This window comes from Macrotis lagotis, chromosome 2, assembly GCF_037893015.1.
Source record: "Macrotis lagotis isolate mMagLag1 chromosome 2, bilby.v1.9.chrom.fasta, whole genome shotgun sequence".
Taxonomy (NCBI): Eukaryota; Metazoa; Chordata; class Mammalia; order Peramelemorphia; family Peramelidae; genus Macrotis; species Macrotis lagotis.
Window position 1 is genome coordinate 261,760,737 of NC_133659.1, and position 15,612 is coordinate 261,776,348.

The following is a 15,612-nucleotide window of genomic DNA, read 5'->3' on the forward strand; positions in this document are numbered from 1 at the left end:
GGGGCCGAGTTCTGTAACATTCCCTTATAAGGTGATTATGTTTCCCCCTCTAAGCGACCGCCAAGCCTCTTCCCCCCGCCCCCAACAGTAGTCCTAAGATAACCTAAGGTTAAAAAGCCCTGATATGGAGTATCTACATTTTTATTATAATGACATGACCCAACAATGCAAAATGAATAGTTTTTCACTTCTCTTCCCTTATATGTGTAAAGAACATTATTTGTTTTCATGAATTTTATGTATTTCTTGGTAAACTAATGCTTAAATAGTTAAACATTTTATTCTTTTAAAATGAAAACTCTCTTCTTGCCTTTTCCTTCTTGTATTTTCTTAGTACTACATGAGAATCCTAATCATTTTTGTAGATTAATTTTTCATTCTACTAGTTTACTGAAGCTTTTTGCTCATTTTCAAGGGCCCCAGTAATTGTACTGAGGCAGTCAATTCCTTTCAATCTCCTGAGACATCCTTTTGTTTTTCTTGGCTAAGAAGTTTCTGATTTTCCTTATCAAGAATACTCTTGTTCTAGTGTGATCTGTTCTTAAGAGCTTTTCTGGCTGAGACAAATTCTGCTGAGATATATTTCCTGGCCTTCAGGAAAGCTATATATGTACTTTCAACTCCTTTCTCTTTTCCCCCTAGACAGGAATTGGCTCGAAGTCAAGTCTGACCATGCTTGCCTCAAAATCAGATATGCAAGTTATTTGGATTGTCTCTGGCTATAATTTTAAACATTAGCTATAGATTACCTATTGACCTTTTACTCTTTTCTACTATCTACTGTCTTCTGAGTCTCTTCTCAGAATAATCTATTCATGGTAGTTCTCAGCCCTGCTTCTTGCTTTCCTCCCAACTCACACACTGGTCTGCTTCATTGCCTCACTCTCTCACTAGAAGGTGACCTCATCTTTTCCTCCCCTTTTCTTTCTATGTCCATTTTCTGCTTTTTCTTTCCCTATTAGAATATAAACTCCTTGAAAACAGGGATCATTTTTTCCCTTATATTTGTGTTCTCAGAGTTTAACACCCTGACTGCCATAGTGGAAGTACTAAAGAAACATTTTACTTATCTTCAACTTTACTGCCATTCAGCATTTTCTATCCCTACTCCCAGATGTAGCTAAATGACTCACACCCAATGAACCTGAATAACCACAGACCTTCTCTTAATTACTTTTCAGAGAATCTCATAAATAACAACTCTCAATAGAAGAAAATGTGAATTTAGATAAAAACTCCTTTGACTACATCACTCAGACATTCATTTAATTGCCTAAAGAAGAAACTAAATTAGAAATGACATATGAAGAAAACACTCAGAGGGGTCTGACATATACCACTATATGTTCCCTTTCCCTTCTGTATCATGTGTGAGATTCACTGCTGAAATTCATAAGAGAATATTGGTAATATGAAAACTTGGGTCAGCCAGTGGACAGTGAGGGAAAAATATGGAAATTGTAATTTGTAAGGATATCAATGGAAACTTCACAAAGAAAATCCATGATATTCTCATAATATCAATCAATTAATAATCAATAAATATTTATCAATGCATGCTTTAGGCTGCATACTGGCTATGAACTAGAAATACAAATATAATGAAACAGCTCCTATTTGTAAAGAGTTCATATTAAATGAGAGCTATAATACATACATGTGTACATGTAATGGAAAGCAAGAGATATTCCTAGTACTCAACAAAGATCACAGAAGCTGGGGCTTTGGATGAATGTAATCAGACCAGAGGACCAGTAATACAATATTTAAGAAGAAAACTAGTCTTAGTGATGGTCAGATGTTAAATGGAATACAAAAGGAAAAAATAAGTTAAAGGTGAAAGGTTTATGCAATAAATATAAAGAGAATATAAACAAACAAAACCAAATCAGTTATCTGTAAGGTCATTGGGATAGCAGTAAAGGCATCACCCACTACACAGCTCAAGGATGGACCTGAAAAAAAGGACATGAATAATCTAACTAAAATTTTTTTCTCAAAATATCACTATCAAACACTGAGACTTTGTCTGAAATCATTCCTCACTGATGAACACACTCTCACTCCACCATGAACCCCCGTCTCAATGATTTGGAATGTCTAGCTGCCATTCTTCAATTCCCTTTCTCCATCCTTTGCCACTGTTTCCTAATCCCTACCTCCTCCAAAAAAGCCATCAGTTCCCCACTCTAAATGCATCCATCACTTCCACTGAGCTCTCTGGACTGCTTGTTCCTTAGGTAATAAACTTGCTTTCATCTTTATTATTTTCCTTTTATATTCCATTCAGTGTCTGACCATCACTAACAATGGATTTCTCCTTAAAATATTGTATTACTGGCCTCTCTCTCTGGTTACATTCATTCATACTCCCAGATTCTCTGGTCTTTGTTGAGTAGTAGGGATACCTCTTGCTCTCCATTGCCCCTTTCAGACTCTTCCACTTACAAATCATTCAGTAACATCTCCTTTTTAGAGATCATTCAATCTTCACACTATGCTATGAACTAGAAATTCAAATAATCAATCAAATTTCTGATAGTCATTCATTATCGATCCTAAAGACATTCTGCATCTTCCTTCAATAAGTCTAGTCCATGCCTCCTGATCATTCTATCCCTATTCCTGTCCTTATATTATGGGACTTCATCATACATATTGAAGTATCCTTAAGTAACCTGACTCAACAGTTTCTCAATCTATACAATTCCCCTGATCTATTCCTCTACACCACCTTAGTCACACAAGAGACGGTCATATCATTGATCTAGTCTTATCATTCATCATTTCTCATTCCTAAAATGCAAGCCCTCTTTTCCTTTGCCTCCTGATTTCTCTGAATCTTTCAGGAGAGTTCAAACTCCCACCCTGTACACCCTTCCTCCTTGCCCCTACCTTCCCTTTGGTATTACTGTCCCTTTATCTTTTATATATCTTACCTGCTGGAGCAAGTCTTAGATGTATATCTTTCATTGTATTGCTAGCCCTTAATCTAGTGGCCAGCACCTAGAGTTTATAATAAGGCCTTGGTAACAATTGACTGTCTGACTGGACCCAATAGATGAGAAGGTTTAACCCCTAGAATCATGGGGTATTTGAAACATTCTGTGTGTTCTTAGTATCGCTGATATCACTGGACCCTATAGGTATTCAGTACTTTCCAATGACATCTTCTCAGGGCACCAGATTACAACTGACATTTAATTATGCATTTTGTGACCTACTTTTAGCAAATGGTGAATGAGGTCTCTGTGTATCCCATAAACCCCAGGGACATTTACTATCCTTTAGCTTCCTTCTGAACCAGAATGTAAGCAGACACCTAAGGACCTTAGTTAGAAGGGATTTTAGGACAAATCTGGCCCAAAACACTAGTGTCAAAGAAGAGGAAACAAGTCCAGAAAAACTAGCACCCCACCTATTATCTTTTACCTGCTGTTGATAGAGTTGGAATTAACCCAGGACATTATGGATTCTCACTAGCTTTTTTTTTTACTGCTGTAAAGAACAAACAAAGCCTTTGAGTGAAGTTCAAAGAATTATCTGAACTTTCTCCTAAAGATTCAATATGCTAAGGGGTATATTATTTGGTAAAATTTGGTTAAAGTGCTATAAAAATGTGAGTGATTGTGTGATCCTATATATATGTAAGTATATATATGTAAGTATATAGTTAGTATTGATAAAGAACTTTAAGAATTACAAATCTTTTTTACAAAGAGGATCTCATTTGATCCTCACAACAACCAGAAGAGGTAGGAGGTATTATTAAATGACTCATTTTATAGACTAGGACACTGATGCAAATGGAGGGCAAATGACTTAACCAGGGTCACATAGCTATTAATAACCTGAAAACAGATTTGAACTCAATCCCACCAGATTCCTGTGATCTGTCCCCTGCATGCCTACCTGTGGATAGGCTCTTTGGTGAGTTGGTTTTTATGAAAGCATAGCTTCTGATAACTATGGTTGTGAATTCTTTAACAGGATTGGGAGATATGTAAGGTTCAAGCAGTTGATGTGTGGGACAAGAGAGAGAGGGAATTCCCAGAACAGGAACCCCCCCCCCCCCAAAAAAAAAATTCCCAAGGCCTTCTGTGTGCAAGGAATGAGCTTAGGTGGATATTAAGGTTCATTACTAGGAGGGTAATATGGAATAGATGAACTCTCTACATTCAACCTTATCTGTAGCTATTCAGAATATTTTTATTTTTAAATTATTTTTCATTTATGGAATATAGGAAACATTTCATTATCATAGTAAAATAAAAACAATCATTGCATATTGAACTGCAAATCTCTTTCATACAACTTGCTATTCCTTTTAAATGCAAATTTAAACATTTTTATTGTAAATTTAATTTAAATTTTTTTCATGTAAATTTCTACTTTTTCCTTTTTTTTTCCTTCCCTCAACCCCACATTAGGTTATCATTAGACCCAAATAGGTACATGCACACACAGAGTGATATCTATCACTCTGTGTATGCATATAGAATTATTCTTTAAATAATTCTATCAGTTCTTCCTTTAAAATTCACTAGAATGCTTATATTGTCTGGCATGAATTGGAAATCAACGCTTCCAGAGTCAGGCAGTTGGACAAACTGAGCTTTGGTTACAAAACTGACTTTCTACACAATAACCAGGATGTCTCTGGATAAACAGAGAGAGGATCCTACTACTAAAAAATGAGTTGGAGCTCTCTCTCTCATCCACTGCTCTTGAATCCAGTTACTTAGGTAGTCTTCTTTTCTCCTCCATGATTTAGTTATGGGCAAGGTCAAAATTAGACATCTGGTAAAATAGATGACAATTACCTGCTTTACTGGCCATGACTTTCCTGTCAAAAGATTAGGCATCCACCCCTCATCAATCTTTGTTGACTTAGTAAATGGCTTTAGGCAGGAGTAAGGGGAGGGGATTAGGCAGTTTGCAGAAGAAGGTGGCTTCACCCCTCTCTGAAATCCCATTGGTCATTGATACCTTTATAAGAATCCTAGTAGACAGGTGGTTCTATCAACGCTTTCCCCTTCTCCTCAAAATACATCCCCTTATTTCCCCAGCAAAATGAAATTCCCAGAGATTCTCCTCATGACTGCTCTTGCTGGAGTTCTGATGGGAGTCTGTGAGTATGGTCCTGTTCCCCAGTCCCTCTCTCTACAATGGTCTAGGATCACTAAGTGGGTCTGAATGCTTCCCCCCCCCCCCACTCACTTACAGAATAGAACAGAAAGTCTTCTTGGGGACTTGTAAACCTTCCCAAAAACCAATCTCTGATGCATAGATAGTGATAGCTAAATGTTTTTCAGTCATTTTTCAGCCATGTCTGACTCTTTCAGATCCCATATGAGGATTTCCTAAAGAACTGTGTCATTGTCTTTACCAGGTTATTTTATAGATGTGGAAACAGAGGCAAACACAATTAAATGACTTATTTGTGGTCAAATTTGAACTGCAGAAGATGAATGTTCCTATCATTCTATCTACTGTACCACCTAGCTGGCTAAAGACCTCTAAGGTACTTTAACAACCCTGGAGGGACAGAAGGTAGCAACTTCTAAAGGAAAAAGAGTCATTTTAAAGAAAAATCATAAAATATAAATTTTTAAAGAGCTGCATTACATGTCATAACAGAATATATCTTAAAAATTTATGCATATAATTTAATGGAATCTAATTAAAATTACTATATTATACATTGAAATGTTCGTTTCAATTGATGCCAGAGAGATTTTATACCAACCTCTTTTGGGATATTCATTTTATGTCTCTATACTAGCATGATACCACTATGAATATATCAAACAAAATTATTCCTTATCTCCTGAAGGTCTTTGGTATGGTATTTCTATATCTACTCTCATAAGCATATTAGAATAAAGACTTTAAATTGATTAGGTAGTATTTCTTTTTAAGTAGATGTGTAGCCAAGTCTTTAAAGATAGAAATATTTGGAAGGATGGGCATCAAGAAGAGAAAGCCAGATGGGTAGAGATGTTGAATGAGTTCAACAACTGGGACAATATTGAGAAGGGACCCACCCACTTCATAAGAACTCTCTCCTTGGCAGGAAAGTAGAAAGAAGACTATTATATGACAGGTTCTAGGCTTTGCTAAGTTCTCCTGTCTCTAACTGGCTGAAAGGGAAGTCAGTAAGACTACGCCAAAAAGCCCTAGGCAAGTCTCTTAACAAATTGCCCTAGGTACCTTTCTCAGAATATCTATTGGTTCTTTACCCTTCTCCACCCCCCCAAAAAAAATTGGTAATGTACACTGAGAGAGAGAGAGAGAGAGAGACATAGAGAGAGAGAGAGAGACATAGAGAGACAGAGAGAGACAGAGAGAGACAGAGACACAGACAGAGAGTGCTGTAGACAGAGGGGAGAGAAATAGAGAGAGAGTAAAAGGGAAAGATAAAAAGAGAGAGTAATAGGGAGAAGAAGAAAAAGAAAAAAGAAAGGAGAGAGAGAGAGAGAGAGAGAGAGAGAGAGAGAGAGAGAGAGAGAGAAAGATGCAATAGAGAACAAAAAAGATATAGAGAGGAGAAAGGAGTGTAGAGAGAAGAGAAAAGGAGATATAGAGGGGGGAAAAAGAGAGAGAGAGAAAAAAGAAAGAAATATAGAAAGAATTTCCTCAATAGGGACTTTCCTGCATCAAGTCACAGATCCAGAGACAGGTGTCTAGAATAACCATGAATGAAATATACAATCGGCAAAATACTAATTGTTTTTGCCATCATACCTATCTTAACCGTCTGAAGTCTTCCAAGACAACTTGTTTAAAGATATGATTGCATGTATTCTGGGGCTCAGGCTCTGATGCATCCTCAAAGTTAGCAGGGGAAATCTAGATTCTTGTAATGAATGATAATAAAGACTGTAATGTAGACATTGTTAAGTTGCCATGTAATAGTACTTCCTGAAAGGAAACTCACTGGATGTGGAAATTCCTTTCTCTGAACCTTATTTTTACAGCGCTAAAAGTCATTAAGGGATAGAACACAAGGTCAGGTGTCAGGAAGACCTGAGTTTAGGTTAAATCCAACCTCAGATACTCATTAATTGTGTGACTCTAGTCAAGTCAGGTAACCCTATTTGCCTCAGTTTCCTTCTCTGTACAATAAATTGAAGAAGAAAACAGCAAATCACTAGAACATTTTTGCAAAAAAAACCCCACCAAATTGAGTCATGAAGTTGGATTTCATTGATACAACTAAAAAAACTAAATGCTAAAAAATTAAGGGATTTGCCCAGAATCACACAGGTAGTATAAATCAGTGGAATGATTTCAACCAATGTCTTCCTACCTCTATTCAACAATTCAAGCTTCCTCTCAAATATTTATATCTTGGAATCAAAGAAGCTTCTTTTTTTGGGGGGGTGATTGGGGGGGAAGTGTGGTTATGAGCTAGAAATAGGCGAATTCAGCTTTCAACAGGATCATCTCTAATATAGGTATAACTTAGATTAGCAGGAAAAGTTGTTAAACTTTTATGTCCTGAACTTTGTAGTCTGTAGGAACCTATAATCCCCTTTTCTGAATTTTTTTAAATATAAAAAATTAAATATACAAGACAAAGTAAGACAAAAGTTATTAAAAAACAAAGAAGTAAAATATTTCCCATTCAAATTCATGAATCCCATGAAATCCATTCATGGGTGTACTGGGGGTGTGGGGGTTCCAAATAAAGAGCTACAAGTTTAGAGAGAAATCTCAATATGTAGGGGGAAAGGGGCGGCTAGGTGGTGTAGTGGATGAAGCACCCACCTTGGAGTCAGGAATACCTGGGTTCAAATCAGGTCTCAGACACTTAATAATTACCTAGCTGTGTGACCTTGGGCAAGCCACTTAACCCCATTTGCCTCGCAAAAACCTAAAAAAAATATGTAGGGGGAAGGATTGTAATTAAACATCAGAAAGAACTTCATGGCAGAAAGATATGTGTGAAAGTCAGAAGGGCTCTCCCTGCATTCACATTCCTGGGTCTGAGACTTTTCCCCTCTTCAATTTAGAAGGGCAACTGAGGATGAGACCAATAAAAAATTGTGTTAAAAACTTGCTTTTGCTTCTCTAGGAATGATGAGCCTTGTACCTACCAGCCTCAGAATAATTGGAGAAAATTCTATAGAGATGAAAATTGTTGTTGTTAATTCTCTCAATCATCACATCATGACTTTGATTTCAATTATCAATGTTCAAGGCTTTTTCACCTTAGATTACAGTTTTGGGGGCAAAAATGAGTGAGTCTGATTTTTTTCATTATATTTGAGAGTACTTTTATTCTTCCCAGTAGACATACAATAGTAGATTTTCAATGAATGTTTGTTTATGAGCATGGACTGCCTATGATTCTTTGTGTATATCCTTGATGACACAGGAGATACTTCAGTAACTTTATATGTAGTCAGATCGTTCATCAATAATAAGGCATTTATTTATTATCTACTATTAGTCAGGCACATAACAAAAATGAAAGAGCTGCTACAATTTCAACCAGAGCTCACAGGAAGAGCACAATACTGTTGCTGCCACCACGGTGAGCTGTACTCAAGCCATTTGGGAGATGTCCTCCCCACAGTCTACCTGATCAGAGGGAGAGCCCCTAGACTATGCCTGTCCTGGCTGGTAAGGGGCTGAGTTTGGCTTAGGGGGTGATGTGACATCAGGTTCTCACCATAAACCTCAGAGTAAAACTAAAGAATATCAAGTTTACTAGAGAGGTTGGTTTCCCTGGTTTGCCAGATCAGTGGACCTTCCAAAACTGAGAGTCTCAAAGTCTCAGCACCTTGTCTTCCTAGAATCCTTGCTTCGCTACCAGTCTCATCACTTCTACTATCATGTCACCCCAGGCAGATGCACAGGAAAAACTGACTCGTACAACATGGCCCTAGTTCTGGCCTCAGCTCTCCCAAAGTCAGACCCTGTCACTGGAGATGAAGACCCAGATCACAGCATCTGGGAACACAGGACTCAAACTCCCCAAATCCACAGTGTTCACATCCATGGCAGGAAGAGACCATCAGTATGATTGAAATGGCCTCTGTGTCCAGGGCCCCCACTGTCAGACTGGAAGTCTCTCAAGGTTAAAAGAAGGAAAGGGAGAAATTGTAATTCTATTGCCAGCATCCAGATCTCTTTCCCCTCCTTCTACAGGTACTTTCTAGGTCCAGAAAATAGATAACACATCATTGCCTCTCTCTTGTAGTTCATGGTTTCTTGGCTACTTCTTTCAAAACTTAATTGGGGGGGTAGTATGGCTAGGTGGCACAGTGGATAGAGCACCGGCCCTGGAGTCAGGAGTACCTGAGTTCAAATCTGACCTCAGACACTTAATAATTACCTAGCTGTGTGGTCTTGGGCAAGCCACTTAACTCCATTGCCTTGCAAAAACTAAAATAATATACTTAAATGGGATGGAATTATTTGGGGGGGGCGTTTGGAGTGCTACAGAATTTGATAGTAAATAAGTCCTTAAAAGTTCTTCTCTGTCCTCAAATTATCATCACCCCAGGGTCTAAAGGAAATAAGAATTCAGAATATAAAAGTTAAAGGATTACAATCAGAGGAATCAATGTGGGAATTTACTAAATTAATGAATGAATCCCAGAGGACATTGAAAATAAGTAGAGAAAATCAATACTATCCCATTCAGATCCTCCCAGATACCTTGATTTGCCTTATTCCACTTTGCAGATATTGCCAGTTTTTAATTTTTTTTTTTAACAAATTAAGGGTTCCTGGCAGCTCTGTATCAAGCAAAACTATGGGCACCATTATTTGCTTTTAGACTCACATGATGTCTCTGTGTCACATTTTGGTAACTGTCACAATATGTCAACATTTTTCATCATTTTTTATAGGATTTATATTATTTATATTTATATTTTTATAGGATTTATATTTATATTATATGAATTATATATTATTTATTATATATTATAAATTATATATATAATATATAAATTATATATTATATTATAGGAATCTGTAATCAGTAAGCTTTGTGTTACTATTGTGATTGCTTGATTAGCCATAAACTAAATCCATATAAGACAACTGTACAAGTGTACTGACTGCCCTACTAACAGGCTGTTCCCCATCTTTCTCTCTCCCTATCCTTGGGCCTCCCTATTCCCTGAGATTCAAAAATATTATAATTAGGCCAATTAATAATCTTATAAAGACCTTTAAGTGGTCAAGTGATAGATTCAATCTATGTAGAGAAGTTCATTGTAAGCTTTTTTTTTTCAAAAATTTACACAGTCTTCCCAATCTAGAGCAATCACTATCCTGACCATTTAGCAACCATCATTATGTGAAGGTTTAGATAACAGCATTATTTTTTTTTGCAATAAAGTGTTTCTTAACCCTTTAGGTTGCACAGTGGTTAGAGTTCCAGGCCTGGAGCCAAAAAGACTCATCTTCCTGAATTCAAATCTTAGCTAAGACATTTCTAGAATGTGAACAAAGTGGGGCAGTTAGGTGGCGCAGTGGAAAGAGTATTGGCCCTGGAGTCAGGAGTACCTGAGTTCAAATCCAGCCTCAGACACTTATTAATTATCTAGCTGTGTGGCCTTGGGTAAGCAACTTAACCCCTATTGCCTTGCCAAAACATAAACAAAAACAAAAACATTAGAATGTGAACAAAGACAAAGCAGTTAACTTTATTTGCCTCATTTTCACCATTTGTAAAATGTGCTAAGATGGAAATGGCAGACCTCTAGAATATCTTTATGAAAACAAAGAAACAAATTAAAGAGTTCACATAGTAATTTATGACTAAAAATGACTGAACAGCACAGTTTTTAATTAAGAAATACACATTGTCTTTAGGTTTAATATTACTGTAAATCTCATTGACTTTAGTACAGTATAAACATAAATTTCATATTCACTAGGAAAAAAATGACTCACTCTGTTGTTTTATTGGGATGGTCTGGAAACAAATCAATAATAACACAGAGATTTACCTACATTTCTTAACTACAAATGAGACAAGTCTTTCCCTAGAAGGACAGGGTCCTGCTCTATCTGAGCAGTTCCCTTTCAACTGGAGAAGATGCTTAAAACCCAGACCCAAAGGATTTTTTATTACCCTTTACAATCTTAAAGTGGGGAACTTAATTATCTCAACATTTAAAATTTATCTCTGCAGTTGGACAGAATTCTAGTTCACCAGACCGAGAGGCACTGGCTGAAGCTCAGAAAGATGTCCCACAGTCCACAGTCAGACGTGCAGACGTGCAGGTGCCTGGTGAGTCCACTGCATCCCAGACAGATGCCCCAGAGTCTACTGATGCTCAGACCAATGCCCGAGAGTCCACTGATGGCCAGACAGATGCCACAGTGTCCAATACCACCCAGACAGAGGTTCCAGAGTCCATGATCACCCAGAAAGATACTCCAGAGTCCACTACTTCCCAGACATGTGCCCCAGAGTTCACTGATGCCCAAACAGATTCCCCAGAGTTTACTGACTGTTGGACAGAAGCCTCAGAGTCTACTGCCACCCAGACACATGTCCCAGAGTCTACCGATGTCCAGACTGATGCCCCAGAGTCCACTGGTGGATGGACAGATGCCACAGAATCTACTGACGGCCAAATAGATGCCCCAGAGATCACAACTCCTCAGACAGATGCTCCAGAGTCCACTGCCACCCAGACTGATGCTCCAGAGTATACTACTACCCAGACAGATGCCCCAGAGTCCACTGACAGCCAGACAGAAGGCTCAGAGTCCACTACCACCCAGACACATGCCCCAGAGTCCATCGATGGCCAGACAGATGCCCCAGAGTCCATAGCCACCCAAATAGATAGCCCTGAGTCCACTCAAGGCCAGACAGATGGCCCAGAGTCCACTGTTGCCAAGACACATTCCCCAGAGTCCACTACCATCCAGACAGATGCCCTGGAGTCCACTGACAGGCAGACAGCTGCCCCAGAGTTCACTACAGCCCAGACAGATGCTGCAGAGTACACCAATGAACAGACAGATGCCCCAGAGTCCACTATCACACAGACAGGTGGCTCAGCATCCTCTGGCACACAGACAGATGGCCCAGAGTCCACTACCACCCAAAAAGATGCCCCACAGTACACTGCCACTCAGACGGATGCCCCAGAGTCAACTGGTGGCCAGACAGATGCCCTAGAGTTGACTACCACACAGACAGGTGTCCCAGAGTCCACTGCCACACAGACAGATGCTCCAGAGTTCATGACCACCCAGAAAGATACTCCAGAGTCCACTACTTCCCAGACATGTGCCCCAGAGTTCACTGATGCCCAAACAGATTCCCCAGAGTTTACTGACTGTTGGACAGAAGCCTCAGAGTCTACTGCCACCCAGACACATGTCCCAGAGTCTACCGATGTCCAGACTGATGCCCCAGAGTCCACTGGTGGATGGACAGATGCCACAGAATCTACTGATGGCCAAATAGATGCCCCAGAGATCACAACTCCTCAGACAGATGCTCCAGAGTCCACTGCCACCCAGACTGATGCTCCAGAGTATACTACTACCCAGACAGATGCCCCAGAGTCCACTGACAGCCAGACAGAAGGCTCAGAGTCCACTACCACCCAGACACATGCCCCAGAGTCCATCGATGGCCAGACAGATGCCCCAGAGTCCATAGCCACCCAAATAGATAGCCCTGAGTCCACTCAAGGCCAGACAGATGGCCCAGAGTCCACTGTTGCCAAGACACATTCCCCAGAGTCCACTACCATCCAGACAGATGCCCTGGAGTCCACTGACAGCCAGACAGCTGCCCCAGAGTTCACTACAGCCCAGACAGATGCTACAGAGTACACCAATGAACAGACAGATGCCCCAGAGTCCACTATCACACAGACAGGTGGCTCAGCATCCTCTGGCACACAGACAGATGGCCCAGAGTCCACTACCACCCAAAAAGATGCCCCACAGTACACTGCCACTCAGACAGATGCCCCAGAGTCAACTGGTGGCCAGACAGATGCCCTAGAGTTGACTACCACACAGACAGGTGTCCCAGAGTCCACTGCCACACAGACAGATGCTCCAGAGTTCATGACCACCCAGAAAGATGGCCCAGAGTCCAGTACTGCCCAGACAGAAGACCCAGAGTCTACTGACAGTCAAGCAGATGACCCAGAATCTACTGATGCCCAGACAGATAGTCCAGAGTCCACTACTACCCAGAAAGATGCCCCAGAGTCCACTGCCACCCAGACAGATGCCACAGAGTCTGGCCCTGAGTCCATTAACAGACAGACAGATGGCCCAGAGTCTACCGACCGACAGACAGATGTCCCAGAGTCCATCGCCACACGAACAGATGGCCTTCAGTCCACTCAAGGCCAGACAGATGGCCCAGAGTCCACTGCTTCCAACATACATGCCTCAGAGTCCACTACCACCCATACAGATGCCCTGGAGTCCACTGACAGCCACACAGCTGTCCCAGGGTCCATTAAAGCCCAGACAGATGCTCCAGAGTCCACTCCTGCTCAGACAAATGCTTCAGAGTCCACTGCTACCCAGACAGATGCCCCAGAGTCCGACAAGGCCCAGACAGATGCCCCAGAATCCACTGCCACCCAGACAGGTGCCCCAGAATCCACTGGTGCCCAAACAGAAGTCCAAGAGTCCACTGACAGACAGACAAATGGCACTGAATTCACTGATGGCCAGACTCATTGCCCACACACCAATGCCTCACCATCTCCTGAAAAAACAACCTCACAGATCACAACTTCAGTTGCCCACAAGACAACAAAGAGGATTACAAAGGGTGAGTATCTATTTCTGTTTCAATTCAGTGTCCCTCATTCATTTGGCTCTGAGTATGGTCCTACACACACACACACACACACACACACACACACACATACACAAACACATAGTCACACCTTGTTCCTGGGAGGGTCAGTGAAGCATTGAATTCTAACACTCCTGATGCTTTGGACTTATGTCTTGGGCTTGGGTTGGGAGGAAGCGGCAATATGGTCAATGTACTCATAGAAAATTCCACTCAATAATAATTGTTAGCAAATTCCTCTCATAGTAATTGAGAAATATTGGGAAGACATTTAATTTCTCTGAAACTCTTTTATTTCCTTAAAAAAATACATAGGTGGGGGCAGGGGGAGGGTACATTGATCATTTTGCTAAATGACTTTGCACATCTTAAAAAGGATGAGTTTCAGTGATTCCCCAGGAAGGAGGGGAATTGGGAAATTCTGTAACCCATGAAACACTACTCATACCAACTAATTCTCATACCTAGGACTTTGGGGAGTCATCATATCGAAAATGCATGCTATGAAGGGTAAGCAAATCCAAAGGTATCCCCCCAGAATGATCATGATGTCCTCCTCAGGTCTACAGTCTTAGTCTCCATTCCCTAATTGTCCATTCTCCAAATCTAAGTTAAGAAATGAATGGATTTGGAGGGTAAGGAAAGTGAAGCCTTTTATAGTTTGGATAAACCATAACATGGAGCTTTCAGACATCACCAAGTTCACTGTCAGGCAACCAAAATTAATTACACAAGTCTTACATATCAGACACTAGACTAAACTCTATAATTCAATGAAAGGCAAAAAGAATCAATAAAACAAGAGTCCCTGCCCTTAAGAAGGATATATTTTAATGGTGGAAACATCAAAAGAAATTTAAAAAAAATAATTGAGATATAACAACTATATGAGACACATATAGAAAGAACAAGGAACTGGGCAGACCAGGTAAGCTTTCTGGCAGAGGTGGGATTGGAACAGAGACCAGAATGATGGCAGGGAAGACATCAGAATATTCTAGGCTTACAGTGGCCAATGTAGAGGCAGAGAGGTGGAAGAGGAAGAAACATGGGGAGGAGCTGGAAGTAGATCAGTTTCCTTCAGGTTCTACATTGAGAAGTTATTTCCTTCCAGTAATTTAAGCTGCAAAGCAGAAGGAAATGTCACCCATCCCCAACCTGCATTGTTCTACCAGCAGCTCTAAACTTCTGTCTCCAATCCCTAGACACAGTCTGGTTCAGGAGGGTGGGTGAGCCCAGGGAAAGGTCTAGGGTTACCCAGGTTATCCTAATAACCTCAGTTTCATTTCAGAATCATGATCTCATTCTATTTATCTTCCTTCCAGAGAAATTTAAAGTTGTTCTAACAAAACTGTTTTCTCATCTCTTTAGAGGCAAGAAGAAACGATTCTCCTTAAAAGGATTACTCAAAGGAAATCATTAAAAATACATGTAGAACAATTTAATTATTAAACCAAAGTATCAAAATTGCTGTATGTCTTTACTGAAGGAATCACTGGGAGGGGAAGACATTGAACAGAGGGTAAAATGGGCACTGCTGCATCCATGGAGGGAAATTTCTTTAGACATGCCTGTCCTTCCCCAAATTCTGTCTGCCATCAGAATTATCCAGCTTCTTCTACCCAGACACATAAATGTGAAGAGACAAATATTTTCCTCCACATGCACTTGTTGTGCATGAAAATGAAAAGAAGGTATCCAATATCCAATCTAATTTCATTTTATTCAGGGACAGGTAACATCTGACCTCAAAATTCAGTCAATTTAAGAGCTTTTTAGCAGTAAATTAATAA

At 40.0% G+C, this 15,612-nt stretch overlaps 1 protein-coding gene across 1 annotated transcript; it reads left to right on the forward strand.

The window, feature by feature from the left end:
• The first annotated feature begins 5,039 nt into the window (after nt 1-5,039).
• LOC141514896 (uncharacterized) lies at nt 5,040-15,286 on the forward strand. Its single transcript, XM_074226069.1, has 4 exons — nt 5,040-5,131; nt 11,162-13,792; nt 14,288-14,329; nt 15,191-15,286. Exons 1-4 carry the CDS (start codon nt 5,074-5,076, stop codon nt 15,214-15,216), a joined length of 2,757 nt encoding a protein of 918 aa, XP_074082170.1. The 5' UTR covers nt 5,040-5,073; the 3' UTR covers nt 15,217-15,286.
• Nucleotides 15,287-15,612: the final 326 nt, after the last annotated feature.

Excerpts from the sequence above, each read along its gene's own strand:
- LOC141514896 (XM_074226069.1), top strand. The coding sequence starts at position 5,074 with ATGAAATTCCCAGAGATTCTCCTCATGACTGCTCTTGCTGGAGTTCTG. Across the intron at positions 5,132-11,161 it reads TGGAGTTCTGATGGGAGTCT|TTGGACAGAATTCTAGTTCA; the intron begins GTGAGTATGGTC and ends TTATCTCTGCAG. Across the intron at positions 14,330-15,190 it reads GAAAATGCATGCTATGAAGG|AGGCAAGAAGAAACGATTCT; the intron begins GTAAGCAAATCC and ends TCATCTCTTTAG.